The sequence below is a fragment of the Coloeus monedula genome (genome assembly GCF_965178545.1).
Source record: "Coloeus monedula genome assembly, chromosome: 7".
NCBI lineage: Eukaryota > Metazoa > Chordata > Aves > Passeriformes > Corvidae > Coloeus > Coloeus monedula.
In genome coordinates this window covers 5,527,005-5,548,594 of record NC_138787.1, presented here as the reverse complement: position 1 = coordinate 5,548,594, position 21,590 = coordinate 5,527,005, and the positions used below count along the sequence as shown (strand labels likewise).

Sequence of the window (21,590 nt, the reverse complement as noted above, 5' to 3'; positions counted from 1 at the left end):
CGTCCAGTCCACATGTACATTCTTGTCCCATCTGCTTTTCCCTTCCCTTTAATTCTTTTTCAGATGCAATGCTGTTGAGAGAGACTGAAATGGTGGTAGATGCACTCTCTTGTATGTCACACATGAAGCAGGAAAAGGAGGAGAAGGAAGAGTAGAGGCTCCACAGATACTGCAGAAGGGCAGCCTTGCAGTATAACCTGGCAGGGCAGAACTGTGCCTGCTGTTAGAATGTACCTGTAGACTACCTGTATCATACATTGGTTACTGGTAAGTATTTTTTTTTCACTTGGTCAGGGTGATAGGATTGTCCTTTGGCTTCATGGATGGAGCATCATTTAGGGACTGCAGGCTGATCCATTGGCTTTTGTATGTCTGTGAATGCAGTGAGGGCTGTACATTTGTGTATGCCCACAAATTGTGCTTTCTCCAGTTATTAACACTTCTCTTTACATCATTGTTTAAGTGTTATGTACAGAGTTCTGATGTTAGCTCAAGGTATTTCCTGCAGTAATAAACTATTTCATCAGTTCCAATTTACCATTAAGTTTAATTTTTTCCTCCTCAATTGCAAAGTGTGGGGTTTTGCATGACCGATAATTCATACTGTGGACTTAAATTCCAGACATCTGGCTCACACATATAATATCCAGCAACTGTACCAGAATTTGAGTAGCACCTCTTTACTTGGTCACCCAAGGTTATCGTTGCATGGTTCCAAACAATTTCTAATAACTGCTACTTGTTCTGATAGGTAATTTTTATGAAACCAAGGTAATTTAGAGGTTGATCTATTGGTAGGGTGAATGATTGTCTCACCTGTTCAGACCTAGGATGCTGACAATTGGAAGACTTCTGTAAGGTTTGAAAATGTACCCACAAATCTGTTTTACCAATAGTTCTTGGTCCATGCAGGCTGCAGAGTTGGCTTTGCCATGTTTATTTTGTATTGACCTGGGTAGATTTATTGATTTCTTTCTTGATCTTGCGTGTTAAGTGGTAAATCAAACTCCCTCAGTCTAGTGTGCCAGGATTCAGCTGCACCTGATGTGGAGGCTGTGAAGCACTGTAAGAAAAAAACACTGCATTTGTGAACTTAATCTTGGAGAATGGATTGCACAGGCTGTCAAGACGCTAAAGAGAACTCTCTTACAAGCTGTGTTTTTGCTGTAGCTGATGAATAATTGATACTAAAATTTTTATCTGTCAATGGCAGAGCACTACATGTGTCAGCTGCTGGAGCAGATTAACACTGATTCTGTGTTCTTACTCCTTGCAGCCAATATGTGTGTTGTGAAGGTGGATGGGACTCCTTATCTGTGCAAAGCTGATGAGGTTGGAGAAATATGTGTGAATTCAGGAGCAAGTGGGACAGCGTATTTTGGCCTCCTCGGAATTACCAAGAATGTATTTGAGGTTTGAATTTCTTTGTAATTGTTACATTTCTAGTATTTCTTCTTGCAAATAGACTTATTTATTCCTTAAAGGTCCCCTTTTTTCTTTTTTTTTTTTTTTCTTTTTTTCTTTTTTTTTTTTTTTTTTGTGTGTGTGTGTGTGTGTCTGTGTGTGTGTGTTTTATTGTTTGGTTTGGCTTTTAGTTAGTTAGAAAAAAGCCCTGGCCAGGTACACTTTGCTTCATTCATAGAATCATAACAAGACATTCTGTCTCTTACAACCAAAAATACGTGGTGTCATCTGCAGTCAGTCAGCTGCTTCTGTATTCCACAGTCCACCATAGTGCCTATTGTGAGCATTTAAATTTATCTTAGCTCTGAATCAACACAGTAGTCTTAAGTGAAGGCATTTCAGTCTTTCTGCCCATGTTTTTCCTTGCAGTGGTACCCCTTTCATGTATTTTGGCAATAAAGGAGTGAAAGTTCTTATCAGTCCAGTGAGTATCCGAATCCTTCTGTGTTCTTCCAGGCCATCCCAGTGACAGCAGCTGGCATGCCTGTATCAGACCAGCCTTTCACAAGAACAGGATTGCTTGGCTTTGTGGGCCCTGTAAGTGTGAACAGGCCCTCAGGGCCCTACTTTGTCCTGACTCCCAATTCTAATGTGATGCCCCTGAATTCAGCAGGATTTTGTGTCAGGGCTCTGACCTCCTATAGATCTCAAGAGTACTGTTGGCTTGAGTCAGGCATGTATTGCCTGCAGTGAGGAGGTTTTTCTGCTCTGTTTCTAATCCTTCCTTCTTTTCAGGACTATTTGGTGTTTGTGGTAGGAAAATTGGATGGCTTGATGACAGTTAGCGGCCGCAGGCACAATGCAGATGATGTGGTAGCCACCGCACTGGCAGTTGAACCCATGAAGTTTGTCTATCGGGGAAGGTGAGTGTATTGAAAACTTCAGCACTGCTGATTGGTCTTTGTTGCTCCTTTTTTAACCCACAGTCAGTCATCAAGTGACACAGCATACACAGGAGCTATGCATGTGAACTTTTTCATGTGTGTTTTGTAGAAAAGTTGGCACTAAGTTGTGAATTTGACTGTCCCTGCTAACTTGAAAGACAAATATTGACACCCTGCTTCATGCATAATAGATTTTAAATTACTTTCATACAGTATAAAGGTAGATCTTAAAGAGTCTGTTATAAAACTTCTTTCAAAGCTTCTCTTAAGACACTCAGAAGAAGCTCATGCCAGATGTAAAACACCTCTGTCCCCCGAGCCTTTTGGGTAGCTGAGGGAGGAGCTGTGCATCCTGTTCTAAAGAACAAACTAGGTTCCTGAAGGACCCTCAAAGATAGTGTGTTGTATCACCAACCTGAGTGCTCTTCAGTGGTCCGTGGCCCAATGTCCAGATGGAGATCGATGATAAGTGAAGTCTCTCAGGGTTCAGACTGGAACCAGTCCAGGCTGAGGCATTATTAATATTTTATCCTAGAAAAGACAAGCCTAAAACTAAGGTAATTCCCAAATGGGAGTTAAGTACTCTTCAGTGTAAGCATTGGTGGTCAGTAATTTGGCACAGTTGTCTTCCAGAAGGGATACCGTATGTAGGGGCTACAAGTCTAGTGTGCATGATGGAGGTCTACAGGCTAGGTTTGCACAGCCCCTGCATGTATGGAATTTGCCTGTTGGACACGTGCTACATGGGTGACTGCAAATCCACCTGACCCCGACCAGAAATCAATTACAGCAAGGAACCCACGTGGGTTCTAAATTTTCTGTGATTTTGTGATGATCTGGCATGAATAATGCTTGTGCGTGTGAAACAGTGCCATGAGAGGTTGCAGCCATTCCCATGGGATGATAAGCCATGCCCTGTTCACCCTGTGTTGCATCCTATCATTCTTCTGTCCTTTGTGTTTTAGGATAGCAGTGTTTTCTGTGCCCGTTTTGCATGATGATCGGATAGTGCTTGTGGCAGAGCAACGCCCTGACGCCTCAGAGGAGGATAGTTTTCAGTGGATGAGCAGGGTTCTACAGGTAGTCAGTCTGTCCTTTTCTCTTTCCAGGTGAATAAGGCTGATGCATGAAATGAGAATATTAGAGATTTTTCTTTCTTTCCATAAGCAAAACCTATCAGTTAACCACAGACAGGTGTAATAAGCTAATTTTTCTCAGGGTTGAGAATTAACAGAATTTTGTAAAAAGTAAGACTTTCTTTCAGAATGTTTTTTTAGCTTCCTACTACTAGGATTCTCAGAGTCCTAAGGGTGATGGGTTTTGTTTGGGTTAATGCTACATGTCTCTTCTGATTTCATACTGAGAGTTACCTCTGAAAATATTCAAGAGTATACTGCCAAGTATCAGAACAGCCCCTGAAAGTTTTTTATCACTATCAACCTTATTCTAGATCTGCAACAAGAAGTATTAAAAACTTTTTCCCTTAATTTTTTTACTTTATTTCCTTGGGGTGCAGGACAGGAGGAAGGGAAACTGTGGTAGATATTCATTTGCAGTTTTTAGAATTAAACAGTTCTAAGGAAGTGAAAATGGAGAGATCAATTATGGAAGACTCTGGTAAGGGGACAACTGAAGGGAAGGATCCAGAGAGCAACTTAAGGGAAGTTTGCTCTTATGAGTAAGGCAGTTGGGTAATAATGGTTTCTGTCTAATTTCAGCTTTCTTATCTTCTTGGAGAGAATATCTGGTATTGGGAGAAAATATTTTTGTTTCTCTTTTTAGAAGTGTCATAGCTAAAAGAGACACTTTAGATTTAGGCAGCAAAGATGCTTCACTCCTAAATTTTGTGAGTTTTATGTTCTACTGCGCTTTTGTGATTCTGCCATACATGCTAAATTTGCTGTGATATAACTTGGCTTTTGAAAATCTCTGCACTTTTTGCCCACTTTTAAGAGACTCTCCTAATCCCTGATGTGCAGGTGGCATCCCCTTGATAGAGGGCACAGTCCTGGGTCTGCTCCTGCTCCCATTGAAGTCATGGCACAGCTTCTATGAGTTCAGTGAGTGCAGAATTGGACCCTTTATTTGCAAATTGTGGTGCAAGTAAAAATTTTAATGTTATAAATGACTTGAATTCAAATTCTTTCTCTAGCTACATCCCAGTTGATAATGTGGACTGTATTTTTTTTTTTCATTTCTGTGAAGGCAATTGATAGCATTCACCAAGTAGGTGTGTACTGCCTTGCCTTGGTGCCAGCCAACACTTTGCCAAAGGCTCCACTCGGAGGAATTCATATTTCAGAAACGAAGCAGCGCTTTTTGGAGGGTGCTCTGCATCCTTGTAACGTCTTGATGTGTCCCCACACCTGTGTTACCAACCTGCCCAAGCCTCGACAGAAACAGCCAGGTGAGGAAACCAGAATATGTGCTAGTTCTGCCAGACCTGTGTCTTACAGGGCACCTGCAGGCTGAGCTGTTGCTTGTTCCTTAGGTTGTTTTTCCTCATTTTGCACTGTTCTTTTCAAAATGCAGATGTTGGTCCTGCGTCGATGATTGTAGGAAACCTCATAGCTGGCAAGAGGATTGCACAAGCCTCGGGGAGAGATGTTAGCCAGTTGGAGGACAATGACCAGGCAAGAAAGGTGACATTGGGGTCCTGGTATTATTAAATATTTTAATTAGCTTATTCAGAATGAAAGAAGACCAGGTATGATATTCTGCTGAAAGTAAACCCAAGGTACTTTGAGTTAAGCTGAGCATCATCTTTTTCTTCCGTTTCAGTTCCTGTATTTAGCAGATGTTCTTCAGTGGCGAGCTCAGACAACTCCAGATCATCCACTCTTCCTTTTGTTGAATTCCAAGGTGAGATGCACTTTAGGTCACACTTGGAGATTGAGATCAAAACAAAGGATTATTTAGATTCTAAGAAAATGCCTTCTATAAGTCTTTTCCTGAAATGCTGCAGATTATTTTAATGAAGCAGACAAAAATTGCTAGGTGGTAAGCAGCATACATTTTTCCACTTCTGGAATTTTATGACATATCTTTTATTCCACATCTGGAATTTCAGTAGTCATTCTGCCTAGCTTAAAACATTGCAGTAATTGCATTTCCTGCTGGAACACAGCTTCTGTCATATTAATGGAAACCATGATTCTGTCTTCATTCCTGAGAACAAGGGTGTCTGTAAGTCAGAAATGGAGGATTTCCTGATTTGAAGATCTAGAGCCTAAGTAGAGAATCCTGGGACAGCTTTGGAGTCAGATTTTCCAGGAGCACTATCACACCCTGCAGGGGACACTGATGCCTTGCCCTGGACTAGGCTCTGCCCTCAAGAAGGATGGCACATAGAGTCACAGTAACAGCCCAGGAACAAATTGGATCTGCCTTGTTCTGTGCTGTGCTGCAGACAGGAGTCTTCCACAAAGTCCAGCAGCAGTCTTTGGGAAGTGACGGATTTGTAGGTCTCATTCAGAGAGGCAAAAGAGTTTAGGACATAGTTCAAACTTTCTAACTTTCCTTTTGATACTGCGCTTTAGCAAAAAAAATTGTTTCAACACTGTTATTGTTAAAATGGTTTATTCTCTCAGAGTGAATAAGATTTTGAGGGAAGTTTTCTAGTATGAAGCAGCCCTTTCCTGGGTTGTTCAGGCAAGTTTTACCCTTGATAGGGAGACTCTGCAAAAGGAAGCACAAAACTTGGACACAAAGAAATTACCTGTTGGTGAACGCCTGTCTTAAATAGCTAGGACTAATGTGCTACAGTGCTACATGTTGGTGTGTTCACGTGTCTCCAGGAGGAACCCTTTTGGTTTACACCTTCTTGTGTCAATATCCAAGTCACTAAGATGCTGCTGTTCCTATAAAGGTTTCTGCTGTCACTTGTCTCCTGTGCAGGGTACTGTAGCCAGCACTGCCTCGTGCATCCAGCTGCACAGGAGGGCAGAGAGGGTGGCAGTTGCGCTGATGGAGAAGGGACGGCTGAATGTTGGTGACCATGTGGCCCTGGTTTACCCTCCAGGTAAAGCAACACAGACAGCAAAACCCACAATCACAGAGGACAAGAAAAGAAGTTCTGTCCATTAATTGGATTGGAATAATTTTTGCTAACTCTTAAATGCAAAACATTTTATGCTGGTTGTGGAGCAGTCTGTTGATCTGAAGAGACACTTGTGACAAATCTTTGCATCTTAATAACATTGTGTATTTTGATTTTGATGAAAGAGTTTGGCCTATTGTTCTGATAAAAATGGCTTTAATTTCACAAATATCCTTTCCAGGAGTAGACTTGATAGCAACTTTCTACGGCTGTTTGTACGCTGGCTGTGTTCCCATCACTGTCCGCCCACCTCATCCGCAGAACCTTGCTACCACTCTGCCCACTGTCAAAATGATTGTAGAGGTAGGTATGAGACATTCCTCTCCTCATGATTCTGGGGAGTGTGGAATGGTTGATGCAGCCTGCTGAATTGCTTTGTCACAGTCAGTGTAAAATAAGCTAGAAAATAAATATTCAGTGTCCTGTGGCTGAGTCAATAATGACTTCTTCAGAAACTCATTTTAAATGGTCTTTTCTTGTCGTGATTTATTTTGATTTGTTTCCAATTATTTTCTTCATCTCTTCATCTTACTGGTTATCTCATCTGGATGCATACGACATGACTTTGGGCATGCATTCCCTGGTTTTATCAATGGTTTTAATGCTGTGCCTTTTGCAGGTCAGTAAGTCTGCATGTATACTGACCACCCAAGCTATAATGAAACTGCTCAGGTCCAAGGAGGCTGCAGCAGCTGTAGATATTAAAACATGGCCCACTATTTTGGATACAGGTACAGTAGCCAAAATGGAAATAGTTTGAAGAGTGATACATTTATTTTGCTACACAACTGCCTGATTGAGGGGATGTATTGTGCATTGCATTAAAATAGCTGTCCAGAAACTATAAGAAGGATCTGATGATAATGCTGTAAAGATACATTTTTTTTGTCCTGTGCTTGTTTCCCAAAATAATATGGTACCCTTCTCTACTTACATATTTTAAATAGATGATATGCCTAAAAAGAAGCTGGCTAGTGTTTTCAGACCTACATCTCCAGATACGTTGGCATACTTGGACTTCAGTGTGTCTACTACTGGTATATTAGCAGGAGTAAAGGTAGAGTAACAAGAGATAATCATATTTTATTTCTTTATGTTTATAAAGAAATATGTAAAACCCTTTTTCTAGAAAAAGGTCCCTGAAAGCTCCTGTTTTCCTCTTGCAGATGTCACACGCAGCTACAAGTGCCTTATGTCGCTCAATAAAGCTCCAGTGTGAGCTGTACCCATCCCGACAGATTGCCATCTGCCTGGACCCCTACTGTGGCTTAGGCTTTGCACTGTGGTGCTTGTGCAGGTATGACTCTGGAGCTCTGGGTCTCCTCACATGTGCCCAGCCTTCCCCAGAACCCCAGGGAATGGACATGGGTGAAACTGTCAAAGAAACCCAAATTAACCTTTTTATCAGTAGATCAGAAAACGCCTTTTGTGCTAAGAAAATCCATTTAAGTCAGTTAGTTACTTGAGTAACTTCAGGTTTGTAAGTGGTATTAATTGGATACCAAATTCAAGGAAGAAATAAAGAAGGGACTGAGGGACTTCACTGTCTGTTTCACATTGATTAGGTAAATCTTTTTAAAGTCTTTTGAGATTAACCATATGTTTTGACAAGACCTTTAAGGTGTTCAGTGCAAGATTGGTATGCAATAAGAAATACTGCTAAAGGAAGCAGTTAAATGTTTCTTAAAACTGGTAAGTCATGACTTGATTCAACCAGATAACTACTCTCATGCAGCACATCTCACAAAGCTGCAAAATTTTTTGCCTTTTAAAACATGCCATATGCATTACTTAATTGAATTTTCATGTTCCTGTTGCTTCCTCTCCCCAGTATATATTCAGGTCACCAGTCCATCCTGGTCCCTCCTCTGGAGCTGGAGAGCAACGTGTCTCTGTGGCTGTCTGCTGTCAGCCAGTACAAAGTGCGTGTCACCTTCTGCTCATACTCCGTGATGGAGATGTGCACCAAAGGCCTTGGGACACAGACTGATGTTCTCCGGGTGAGTGGGCTTCATTTTTCCACATACTGACATAAACATACATGTATCTTTCTAAAAATACTTCATTTTGGCTTGGAGAAGATGAGTTTTTAAGTGTTTCTGTGATAGCTTTCCATTATGTCTTGAGTTTTGGGGAGTGTTGAGACTGCCGGAAGATTCAGTTTCCGTGTTTCTGGTGGAGGGAAAAAAAAGAAGTCTTCCATTTTCAGTTTTAGTTATTTGTACAACCTCAGTGCTGCTGGATATTTTTGAGGTTTTGGGCAAAATACATAGCAAGCCTATCAATTTGTTTGTGTCTGAGACAAGAAAAAAACCCAACACCAAAAAAAAAAAAAAAATCCCAGACAAAACACACACCAACAGAAGGAAAAACACCGAAGGCCCACCAAACACAAAAAACCTCACCCAAAACAGCCAAAAGAAAAAGCGCCCCAAAACTCAGCAAGTCTGACTTACTTTCAGATATCACTCGATACCAGAAGTGCTGAGTTCTAAAATGGGTATAATCTTCCCCAGTCCTGGAAAGGTTCCAGGCCAAGTTGGATGGGGCTTGGAGCAGCCTGATCTAGAGGAAGGTATCCCTGCCCATGCAGAGGGATTGGAATGAGATGAGCTTTAAAATCCTTTCCTTCCCACTCAAAGTTATGCTATATGATTCTTTGATTCCTAACAACAGCAATTGCACCCTGATACATCTATTTATTTTTGAGGAAAATCTCTTAACTGAGATTGAATTTCCTTGAAGAGGAAGGAGCATTCCCACAGCTGTAGTAACTCGGCTGCTCAGGACTTCCATTGGGAATGTGGCAGCTCCTTCACAAAGGTGGCTGTATTGTGTGCTCTCAATAGAGACAAAAAAAACCTGTCCCTTTGTTCCCCTGGACCTCACCAAAGGCAATCCTGGCCCACAGCCAGTTGCTCCAGGTTCACATTCACATTGAGAGGAGCTGATGATGTCTGGAACACCTAAACTGTGCAGTGCTGGGTGCCAGCAGGTCTCTGGCAAGCCCAGCCCTGTGCCAAAATGATATTTCAAGGGTTTTTCAGCTCAAAATGCTGAGTCCCTGTGTTGCAGCTACACGATGTCTGTAGTGTTAAACCAGTTCATGTCTTACTCTAGTGCCTTTAAAGCCCTTCTGTTGCACAAATAAAATGGTTTATTTCTAGAAATGCTGTCTTTGAAGTTACAATGTTGTTCTCCCCTCTCAGATGAAGGGGGTTAACCTGTCCTGCGTGCGCACCTGCATGGTGGTGGCAGAGGAGAGACCGAGGATCACCCTCACCCAGTCTTTCTCCAAGTTATTCAAAGACCTGGGCCTCTCTGCTCGTGCAGTGAGCACTACCTTTGGGTGCAGGGTCAACGTAGCAATTTGCTTACAGGTGAGATTAAACTGCTTGTTCCTTACACAGAACCTCTGGGAACTTGGTAGAAAATCATGTTCAGCTGAATGGATTTCTTTTTCTAATGAACTAGATATCCATTGCTTGCTTGCTTCATCACCAAGTTAAATAAGCTTTTTAAGAAGATGTTTAATATGATGTTGATTATGATAATTTCACTTTTCTGTACTAATTGACCAATTGATTTGCTTTTCCAATCCAGAGGGTCAGTACTAAGAAACTTGTTTCCTTCCTTCTATGCAGGAGCAGTATTAAATAAACAACTTCCGATTCATAAATATTGCATGTTACAAGCAGTGCTGTTTCAGCTTTTGTCTGATTCAGATTTTGTCTTGTTTTGTATAATGTGGAATTAAATGGAAGACAGAATTCTGCAAATAAGACCCAGGAAAATGAACACAGTTGGCAGATTTTTTTGACTTCTAAAGATCTCAGATGAGTATTAGCAACATGCAAATATTTTTGTCTCACCTTGTGTGAGAGCTGGACTTTTTTTTTTACTTAAAAGTATAAAATTGGAAGCTTTGAGAGGGAGGATATGCCCATAAAGTCCTCAGCCCTGCTTTACAGTCTGGAGATAATGACATGCTGTGGGTCAGAACACCTTCTGACAGTTTAGTATTCAGCTGATAATAATATTTTATGTGTAATTTAACCAGATGAAGTCTAACTTTGCTTAATGAGATATTTCTTTTCCCGTCAGGAGATTAAAAAAATATATGAATATATATATATTCCAAAACTTACCTGAAAAATCAGGTGTTAAGTAAGCATGGACTAGAAAATGGGAAAGCACCCTGGGGTTTGGAGGATGCTTGAGTTAATAAATAAAGTACTCAGGTTTCAGATGAGGCAGTATGTAGCTTTGTATGTGGGGAATATCTTAGGGAGCACATGGATTAAGTATGTGTAATTGTAAATTTAATGTCCTTTTTTTTTGTATAAATTACACTTAATAAAATAGGATTCTATGAAAATTGCAGCTGTACTTCTGCAAAACTTTCGGTTTTCCTTTTTTCTTCTTCCTGGTGCCCACTAGATGAAGAAAAGCCTTTTTAGCTCTCAGAATATATTAGAGTGTTCTGGGTTTCCTACAATAGAGATATTCTGGAACATGAGTTACCTAAATATGTTGCCATTCACAAATGTTTCCTTAGTTTCTCTAATTTCTTTCACATTTAAAGGAGAAAAGATTTTTAACAAGACCAAGCTAAATGGTTATAATGAAATAAGGTCAGAGTGATTTTATGAATCAATAGGTAGAAAAACAGGAAGAATACACATGAAATCAAGATGACTGTAAATTAAGATTCTGAATTCATTGAATAAAACATTTCAGCTGTCAGGTGTGAAAGAATAGCTTTCCAAATTGCCTGTGTGAATAAAAATTTCAAAAGCCAGTTTGGGATAAAGGGGGAGAAACAGTTTTTCCGCAGAATACTGAATGGCAGCATGAAAAGGACTCCAAAAAAACCCTGTGAGGAATACAGGACTGATGGGCAGTTAAGCTTCTCCTTAATTTTATGCCTTTTTCATCTCTGTTTTCCATTCTTGAACCCGTTTTTAGTGGAAAGGGTTTTCTTCCAAAGTGATACCTGTATTAGACATTTTTTAATAAATTGGATTTAAATGAATGTAAATGAATGATTAAATTTTTTATACAAATTAGCAGGCAGATAAATACCTGTCTTCCAACCCTGCTGAACTGGTTCACTGAGGTGGTATTCTGAAGCTGCAAATAGTCTTACAGAGGGAGAAGGGATTTATTATAAAGCAATGTATGAGTTGCCTTGGCCCTCTTTTGTTCATTATCTGTGACTTGCATGTTTCCCAAAGAACCACCTAAAAGTGCCAAGCTCTCAAATAATCTGAAATGGAAATTTTCTTTTCATTCTAAAACAGTGTAAGTTTTGTTTTCTGTCTTACTGTGTGTATCTTATGTTTCTAGTGCCTCTTTGTTTGTATTTTCTTTTTTTCCCCTTTCTCTCTGTTTCCCACACTTTGATGGCCTCTGTTACTTCTGTTTGTGGTCCTGCTGTCAGCCAAACAGGCTGGGCAAGCTGGCTGAACAGGTATAGTGATGCATGTGTGCTTGTCACATCCTAAAGTCCATCTGGTTCTGCAGTGTTAGGAACTAGGCCCACATAGGTTTATGCTTACATTCTTTTGCACTGGCTGTGTGGGTTTTAGAGCCGGTGCTTACTCTAATAAAATCATAAAAGCTGGATTTTAAATTTAAAAATTTTCCAAAACTTAGACTTACCTGTCCCACATACTTCACTTGTGCATTCATTGACTGATTCCATAAAAAACGAAAGGCTCTACAGTAGTCACTGTAGAAAGGGGGGCTACTTTATTTCTTGTACATTAGGGAAGTGCTTTATAAGTGTCAGTAAAAAAGGGAGAGAAATTTGTGAATTTATGTGGCTGTGAGAATGAAAGCAGGATGTCGTGGCTTCTGTTGAATTTGTTTCTTCTTCCTTATTCTTAGGGAACAGCAGGACCAGATCCAACAACAGTCTATGTAGATATGAGAGCACTTCGACATGACAGGTACAGTCTGTGTTAAAGCATTAACTCTTCAATGGCCGTGGAGAAGAAACTTCAGCCTCAGTGCGCTGGTTTGCTGAAATATCCTTGGCAGCAGTCAACTGACTCCCTGCCGTGTTGTATCCCTGTGCTGTGCAATTCCAAGAAATCTGCTCTCTCACAATCCTTTAGGTAGTGGAAATAGTACAGAGTCTCCCTTAGTCTTTTTTTTTTTTTTTTTTTCCCTTCAAACCAAAACAACTCTGTTCCCTTAGCCTTCCCTGGACTGCACTGTGTCACTTAATTCCAGTTAGGCTCCTTGCTCTTTACTGTTTGTAATTCCTACTGATGCTCTGCCATGACTCAGTGTGACAAGCAGAGGTCCAGGAGAATCCGGAAAAGAAGGTGAATTTAAAATCCTGGCGGGACTGCAACCTTCAGGCTTTTTTGGAAAAAGTTACTCATCTTTCCAGAGAGCAGAGTTACAGATTCTTGAAGGAAACATGGTCTGTGGGAATGCTAACAAGGAAGTTAGAAGACAGCTAGAAACTTAAGTTGTGAATAACTGAGAGTAACTGGGTGATTCATTGCAGCTCAGTCAGTGCAGCTAAGGTTGGGGTAGCAGTGCATATACTAGAACACTTCTGTTTAAGTTCTTGTCTTGGTTTGAAAGACAGGTGCCTGCCAAGGCAGGCGGGAACCTCCCTTGGAATGGAGACAATGACCCCCTTCTCTCCAAATTGTAACTTTGAAATTAAGGGGCTTCCAGGCAAAGATATGGGAAAAGGAATAACAGTTCTTTACTTGTATGTATGTATAACAAGGCAGACAACCAACTACAATGGCAGCGACAGCAAACAAACCCAGTGCCAGCCTCTCTCAGCTGTCAGGCACCTTCCCCTTGGGTGCAGTTCTGGTCACAGCCGGTGGGGGCGCTGGTGGCTCCCGGCCGGGCAGGGGGTGCAATGGTTCCCCCGCGCCTGCAGGGGGCGCTGTAGCGCGAGCGCCTCTCTCTCATCATGTGGGTGATGGCGGGCGAGCTGGCGGGAGGGATGGAAAAGGGGCTTCTTTTACAAACCCACAGGGGCAGCCGATCTCGATGCCCCTCAGGATGGCAGAATGGGCTGTAGCGGGAACCTTGGAGCAGCAGCTGGAACGGCAGAGACAGGCACACCCCGGGGTGGCAAACAAAATGTAGCAGAAACTCCACAGCCTTAGCAGGAACTGCGGGGTTTGGGCAGACGTGGGGTATCGGGGTGAAGTGTAGTGAAAAACCTGAAGTAGCAGCAGAAGACAGCAGGGCTGGGCAGCGGCAGCTGGGCTCCCACAAGCAGCTAGGAGAGACTCACTCAGAGGGGCTCAGGGCTCAGGGTCATGGGTTTTCCCCTGGGCACCCAAGTAGATGGTGAGGGTCCTTTTCCATTGAGGTAGAGTGTTACTAAAGTCCCAGTTCAACAGCTGCTCTTACGAGCAAAGCCTCACTCACGGTAGAAGCAGTAAAAGGTGGAACTCCACGGTGGCAGCAAATTCTTCCCACAGTAACCGCAGATTGGTCCCCTCCGATCCAAGAGCGAGTGAGAGCGAGAAGCTGAGCCCAGCCCCTGACCCCCCAGCCAAAATCTCAAGGTATCTCTACCCTTCCCAAGAGAAAGCCCCTCAGCTAGGAGAGTGCAGCCAGCTGCACCCCTCCCCCTCCTCCATGGCTATATCTTTTGTCTCTCTTAAGTACCAGTCATTATCATCTCTTAGGCAACAGATGGGAGAAAATTCCCTGAGAGAAAAAAAAAATCTTAACCTCCAACAGTTCTTAAAGCCTTGTACAAATGTATCCTCTTATTTTCTCAGGGTGCGTTTGGTGGAGAGAGGTTCTCCACACAGTCTGCCACTTATGGAGTCTGGGAAGGTGAGAGACTGAGTGTGATCCTTCCTCCTCACAGAATCACAGAGTGGTTTGGGTTGGAAAGGACTTTAAAGCTCATCTCATTCCAGTCCCTGTCTGCCATGGGTGGGGACGCCTTCCACTAAACCAGGTTGCTCCAAGCCCTATCCAACCTGGCCTTGGACACTTCCAGGGGTGAGGTAACCACAGCTTCTCTGGGCACCCTGTGCCAGGGCCTCAGCACCCTCACAGGGGAGAATTTCTTCCCGACATCTAATCTAAACCTCCTCTTTCAGTTTAAAGGCATTATGACACTCATTATATCCTCATGGCACTCACCTCAGCAGGGAGCTGCATCACCTGGATCTCAGTAAAGAACATGTGGGACAAGCTTGGCTAATCAGAATGTGTCCAGGAGAGCATGTTATGATTGAGTAGTTAAAGTGAAGATAGGTGCAGGACATGAAGCAATAGGATAAGTTGCTACCACTGAAACAAATCTGAGGCTTTCTGAAGTTATTTTCTAGGTGTGAAACCAATGCTGAAGCTGCAAAACGGCTGCTCAGAGTTAAAATTATTTAACAGGTTAAATAATAGTGGTAGAAAGAGATGGTTGGTATCTGTGGTGCAGAAAGGAGTAGTAAGGGAAGCACAGACTGTTGACTTCTGATTAATTTTTCTTTTGATTAATTCATTTTCTTAACTTCTATTTGCTTCTTATTCAAGATTCTCCCAGGAGTAAAGGTCATCATAGCACACACAGAAACCAAGGGACCTCTGGGAGACTCACATTTAGGAGAGGTAAAGGTTTGGTACCCTTGTACTGTGTTTATCAGTAGTGATGTGATACATTGATACCTCCTCTTAGATAAATGCCTTTCTTCCCCTGAGTGGGACGGCCAGGATCACCCTGGTGTGGCATGTGAATGAACCCCTCAGAGGGCTGGCACTGTTTGCATTCCTGCACATGTGGCTTCACAGCACCAGGTGAGACCAGGGCACTAGACTGTGTCTGCCTGGCAGCTTGAACAGGTAGGGATGTACTCCCATCACTGGGCAGCGGCAAAAGGTAATTTGCTGCTTGGTTTAACCTTTGTTTTATAGGCGTCTTTTGTTGTGTAATAAGATGCCCAGCTAATAGGTTAGCAGGTGCTCCTTCCCAGTAAGCGAAATGCCTGGTTCATTTTTTTATGGCCTTTACCATCCCCCAATTACATGTATACAAAACTCCTTTTCTCTGGTCGGAAGTTAATGATTTCAATAAAACTGGCATTTTGGAGTAGTCAAAATTGTCTGTGAAACAGATCTTTTAAATCAATTAATGATGTTGTCTGTGTCTGGCAAAATAACCTATGTTTATTCCAGTTTGGATTTGTTTTATCCCCTAGATATGGGTGAGTAGCCCACACAATGCTACTGGTTACTACACAGTGTATGGAGAAGAAGCACTGCACGCTGATCACTTTACTGCTCGCCTGAGTTTTGGGGACACTCAGACCATGTGGGCTCGCACTGGGTACCTGGGCTTCCTGCGCAGGACAGAGCTGACGGATGCCAGTGGAGGTGAGAGGAAACACCAACCTACAGGGGTACTTGTGTGAGGCTCCTTGGGAAAGCCGAGCCAGCAAAGATAAGGCTGTCTTGGCAAGTTTATGCTGACTTCCATCACAGAAGACTCCTGAATTAAGTAGGAGATGTTCTGTCATTTAGCAGGTTCAGGACATGCATAGACACCAGTGATTTTACAGTCTTTCGAACATTAAAGGTCTAGAGGAGAAACTTTCCAGTAGAGAAAATAAATTGTTCATCTGGGGGTTTTTTTTATTTAAGCCAAGATGTCTAAATTTGGGAAAAGTTTGTCTTCCATCTGCTGTGTTTTCTGTTGAGACAGAATACAAAGTAGATACAGCTCTTGATTATCATATACTTTAAAAAATAAATCTCTGAACATCCTAAAAAAAGGAGTTTGAGTGCTTGTAACTTAATAACAAACGTATATTGCTGGTTTTCTGTGATTGGACATAAATGAATGATGGTGTCTACATTAATAGTGTCAGTGTCCTGACTGCTGCCACTGGATAATGATAGCAAGTTTTTGTGCCTTGTAGCTTTCTGAAAAATCACTATCGTAGAGGTTTTTATCACCATGGAACGATGTTGCTTGTCCTTTAGCTTTTAAGAGGCTTTGTGCGGTGAATTAACATACAGTACACATGAAGTACAGCTTCCCAGCATGATTTTCACCTCCAGTGACACAACTGACCAGAACTCTAAAACAGTTAACAAAGAAAAAGCAAAATTGAACTGAACAAGAGTTACAGGATGAATGCAGAGAGTGTGTCCTTCAGGCAGGGTCTAGGAGAGCTTTGTTTATTTCACCTGGCAGAGCTGAGCCTGGGGAGAGGCTGTTCTTATTGTGTAAACTGTGGGATCTTAAGGAGCTGAGTAGAATTTTGCTGGCATGAGGACAAGTGGGCATAAGCTGATGTTAAAAGGAAAAAAAGAAGATAGATTTGGAAATCGGAAAAGTGTTTGTGTCAATCAGAGAAGAAAATTTCTCTTGTAAGCATAGTGGAACAAAAAGATGCTTTAATGGCAGACTTTGCTTGGGTTTATGAACTGAGGTCACATTACATGAGAGAAAGGACAGAACTGGATGAGCCAGAAATTCTTTTCAGTGTGGTTTCAGTTGCTTGGAGTCAATAGGCAAAAGTGCTACATGAGCTCTTCATTCTCTCCAAATGATAGAGCTTGTATTACAGACTCTTCCCCCTAGGAAGCACTGGGAACATCTTAGAACGTCAGGAATAAGCACATACGAGTGACTGTGTTTGTCCTGCAGATGTGATGATGTTGAAATGTGTGTACTGTATTGCAGAGAGGCATGATGCCCTGTATGTCGTGGGCTCTTTGGATGAAACACTGGAGCTCAGAGGAATGAGATACCACCCCATTGACATAGAAACCTCTGTAATCAGGGCACATAAGAGCATTGCAGAATGGTAAGAACCTCAGCATTATTCTTCTGGAGCACTTTATTTCTTCTAAAGCAGAAGAACTTGTAACTTCCTTGGCTGTGTCAGAATGTACACATGTGTGTGTGGTAAACACATCTCAAGGATTTCATGGACAGTGTCTTCTCACGCATGTTATTCCCGTTTGGGCCTAATGAGTTATGTATATCATTGGCTGTAGGTCCTCTCCAGCCTCAGAGCATTCAGGTTTACTTGTAAGCTTTGGGAGGTCTTGTCTTTCTTTTAATAACCTTTTTTAATAACTTGTCTAGGTATTTTTTCCTCCCCATTAACATGTGTGTCATGCCAACAGTGCTGTGTTTACATGGACAAACCTGCTGGTGGTGGTGGTGGAGCTGGAAGGCTCAGAGCAGGAAGCGCTGGATCTGGTTGCACTGGTGACCAACGTGGTGCTGGAGGAGCATTATCTCATCGTTGGTGTCGTGGTCATCGTGGATCCCGGGGTCATACCCATCAACTCTCGTGGCGAGAAACAACGAATGCACTTGAGAGATGGATTTTTAGCTGATCAGTTGGATCCTATTTATGTTGCTTACAACATGTGAAAACAGCAAATCACATCAAGGCTAAAGCACCAAAATCCAAGGGACTTTCCTCATAATAACATCGGAATCCATGCTCTGTGTTTTTAAAAGCTGTTGAAGACCTTAGGAAAATGGAGATACTTCCCTTTACATAGAGACCTTCATCTCCTGGACTGCATTTGCTTTCATAAACCCACTGTAACAGTCACAGCTGTCTTAGGATAGAGAGTTTACTGGAATTCCTGAAGGAAGCTTATTAGAACTATCATGGACCAATTTTATTTTGGGGGGGCAAGGGGACGAGAATAATTATGAATGTCAGTACTTGATGCACTGCATAAAAGGACATAGAATGGGGTGAGGAGAGAACACCAGCTGTGAGGAGGACTCCTGGAAACTGCACCCAAAGTCGTGAGTAACGATCCAGAGTTCACCCTCCACATGACTGCAATATATTGGCAGTATCGGGGTTGGGACATAACCTTCAACATTGCACACACCTCTACCACATTCTCTCCTGAAAGGAATTTTGCACATCTCTGAGATTTAAAAATGCAGTCTTTTTATTTTAAATCGCTGACTCATCCCTATTCAGAAGAAGCCAACCTGTTCCAATCCCGGATTCAATGTAACAGTTATGCTGCTGTTAAGCTTTTTTGTACCAAGCAAAAACAAATACTGTAACAAGGTTACTTACGGTGCCATGCTGGACTCTGTAATGGTATTATAAACTTTATAATAAAATACAAAGTAATACCCAGTTTTAAGTACTTGATGCAGGAGCCTTCAGTGCTCTTGCTCTTCTAACGCCATGGTAAAGTTGCTTGTTTTCATAGTGTTAGCTGTTAATTCCTGCCCTGCATAATGCCAAGGATTTGAAAATCCGTTCCAAAACCACTAGTGTCTGAATGATTTTTACAAATGTTTACAAAGCATGGGCCTACAATATGTTTTCCCTGAATATTCTGTGCTAAAACCTAAAATAGTAACTTTTCCCCCCATCATGGAAAATCTATTCAGTGTTAGTTAGCTTGAGCTGCTGTGGTACAAACTTCCTTTGTTTTCTTTGGAGTTGTATTTAAGCTCTTTTGTTCAGGCTAAAATATCCAGTTGGTTGAGTCACAGTTGGACTAATTAAGGTTTTGAAGTTTCTGCCTGATCTAATACTGCAGTGAACCTAATGCAGAAAGAGAATAAGAAGTTATTCAAATATTCTGTGTTTGAAGGTAAGCAAATAATTATTTTTATAGATTTGTTAAAGACTTTGAGAGCTACGTAAAATTTTTTTAATAATGCACAAGTTTGAAAAAGAGGCAGTTTTTTCTGCAAGGCAGTTCTGCCTAGATCAGTGCCTAAGAAAGATGGATGTCAGTCCCCTGATATATCAGATTTATCCATGGTCAAATAAACTCTGAAATCTTCAAGAAAAAGCTCTCCTCTATAATAGTTATGGGCCATGATGGTGTTTACCTGTGGTTTATAATACAGCTGCATACTCTGACTGTAATTATGTACAGAACTTGTGTAACTTAGTGTTTGAGTGCAGCAGCCTCCAGCAGCGGGCTGTGGAATACCCCTCCTGCCAGAACAGCTGGCAAAAGGAGAAAACTCCCTAAACTCCAGTTCCATGTTGTAGTTTTTTAGCAAATAAAGCATTGTAAGACTTTTGTATTGAGATACTGCTGAAAGTGAGACAAGTTGCCTTGTAAAGTAAAACAAAAAGCTTATTAAACATTTCAAAACAACTCTTGCCAATCTGACTTGATGAATGCTGAAACTTAGGCTGTTAGGTCAAAACCTTGGCTTAGCACAGTTCCCACACGTATTTCAGATGGTTTAATGCCTTAAGAGCTTTTTCTGCAAAGCTTTGCTACAATTGCTTTGCAGGTAAAGCAGTTGTAAAGCCTGGATGGTCCTGAATTTCCTATGTTTTGAACCTCTGCCATGCTGCAATGCTGACATCACTATGTCATGTATGACATCACTGCCATGGGGCTGGTGGGGCATGGCTGGTATGATGTCACTGCCATGGTGCCACTAAGCAGCTGCTCTGTGCGTGGCCAAGCCTTTCCAGGGCCTCTAAGCTCCAGCTCCAGCCACAGACTGGCGATTCCCCTGCTTGGTTTGCAGCCGGACATCCACCCAAGTTTATACCCTTGGAAAACATTGCAGGAGGCACCAGCCAGACAGAAAGAGGCCTGATGCCAGGTCTAGGCTGATGACTGCTAAGGAGAAAGCACTAGCTGAAAAGGAAAAGCACGAGCAGAAACAGCAGGACCGGGTTGATGCCCTCCAGCAACCTCATCCGACTAACCCACAGCAGCCGCTGTGCTGCCGAAATCCTCCGGAACCGTCAGGGTAAAGAAAACCCTCTAACAGTGTCTTTGTAGTGCTGGAGAGTGAGGCAGTACTTTATTCCTGGCCAGGGTTTGTGAGTGGCTGACAAAATTCTAGCTTCTACCCAGACACTGATAGAAAACTTTTTCACCTATTCCTACATTTTAGCAAGCGAATTAATGTTCATTGGTTTTAAATTGTGTAATTCTCTTTCATTTATTAGTATACTGTCCTCTATTGGTTATTGATTCCTCGCTGTTCATGCTGATTAGTCCATATTTTTAGGGGTTTTAGTATCTGTTTCCTCCAGTAGGGACTTTTCAACACACAGACATGGTCTTTGTTAGTCTCTTCTGGTTTCTGCAAAATGTCCTTGTAGTCCATAAATTCTGCATTCCAGATGTCCAGCTTCAACAATGCATCTTTCTCTCCTAGGCTTTGTTCATTGAAGCATATCAGAGTTAGTTTATCAAAACTTTGTCTCAGTAATTTTCCCAAGCTGTGTTCCCATAAAAGTAACTTAAGACAACTTTGCTAAATGCTGGGTAAAAGTGATACAAGATTAACGCACTGCTTATAATTAATATACTGGTTTTGTTTAATTAAAATTTAATAATACCATTAATTAAAATTTTTTAAAGTTACATCGTTTCCAACAGCTGCAGCAGTTTGGAAAGGCTGTAAAAAGTCCATAAAACTGTTTTTCCTGTCCCTCTTGCAATGTGGCTCGTGGGAGGTAGGGTGTCTGGTTTAACTTTTATCCAGACAAAATGATGTGCTTCACCAACATTACTCCAGAGTGTGTTTCCAGGTGGTTTCCTTTCTCTGACACAAAGTTCAATGCAAAAACTTCTTTGGGGTATAGCAGATGGGTCAGACTGCTGGGCCCACGATCAGCCCACAGTGTGCACAACACTCTGTGGTTACATGGCATTCCATCTTGGAAAGGAGCTCTGGGAGGTTTTTTAATTACTTTCAAGGGTTCCTGACCAAAGCACCTGCTTTTAATTACTTCCTTGTTTATGGAAGTAAATTAAGTTGTAGTCTCTTAAAAGAAGGTAAATATTTTGTTTGAAAAGGCAAGAGAGGTGAGGCACCTATGGAAACCATTTGTACCAACAGTAGATTTAGGAAACAAACACAAATTGATCCTGCAAAATGTGATTTGTGTTTAAAAGCACTGTACATAATGAGACAACAGCATCTTGGAGCCTTTGCTGTTTTTCTCACTTTTAATTCCAGCCAGGCATTGTGCCTCGCATCCAGAAAGTGCTGTGTGACGTGTTTAAAGCACACCGGATTTCAATGCCAAAGCAACTTAACTCATCTTTCTCAAACTAATGAGGACAGGATTCAAAAATCTGTAATTCATCTTAAATTGAATGAGCATGACACTGAATCCCAGCTTGTAGCAAAGGTATAAGGATATAAATACTTC

The 21,590-nt window shown here is 41.8% G+C and overlaps 1 protein-coding gene across 5 annotated transcripts in view; it reads left to right on the top strand.

The window, feature by feature from the left end:
• Positions 1-18,569, top strand: part of DIP2A (disco interacting protein 2 homolog A) — an 81,775-nt gene extending 63,206 nt beyond the window's left edge. For 2 of the 5 annotated variants that reach the window (XM_082285381.1, XM_082285380.1), the window contains exons 19-38: positions 1,277-1,413; positions 1,921-2,001; positions 2,200-2,327; positions 3,314-3,428; positions 4,554-4,755; positions 4,881-4,990; positions 5,130-5,210; positions 6,246-6,369; positions 6,629-6,750; positions 7,067-7,178; positions 7,395-7,504; positions 7,614-7,744; positions 8,279-8,447; positions 9,657-9,827; positions 12,340-12,401; positions 14,223-14,280; positions 14,983-15,057; positions 15,645-15,819; positions 17,135-17,258; positions 17,584-18,569. In XM_082285381.1, coding sequence (XP_082141507.1) covers positions 1,277-1,413; positions 1,921-2,001; positions 2,200-2,327; positions 3,314-3,428; positions 4,554-4,755; positions 4,881-4,990; positions 5,130-5,210; positions 6,246-6,369; positions 6,629-6,750; positions 7,067-7,178; positions 7,395-7,504; positions 7,614-7,744; positions 8,279-8,447; positions 9,657-9,827; positions 12,340-12,401; positions 14,223-14,280; positions 14,983-15,057; positions 15,645-15,819; positions 17,135-17,258; positions 17,584-17,836 — 2,540 coding nt within the window. In that variant the 3' untranslated portion in view covers positions 17,837-18,569. Of the gene's footprint in view, positions 1-1,276; positions 1,414-1,920; positions 2,002-2,199; positions 2,328-3,313; positions 3,429-4,553; positions 4,756-4,880; positions 4,991-5,129; positions 5,211-6,245; positions 6,370-6,628; positions 6,751-7,066; positions 7,179-7,394; positions 7,505-7,613; positions 7,745-8,278; positions 8,448-9,656; positions 9,828-11,890; positions 11,921-12,339; positions 12,402-14,222; positions 14,281-14,982; positions 15,058-15,644; positions 15,820-17,134; positions 17,259-17,583 lie in introns of those variants that run through there. The other 3 variants (XM_082285383.1, XR_014226586.1, XM_082285382.1) reach the window with 3 other exon arrangements.
• Positions 18,570-21,590: the final 3,021 nt, after the last annotated feature.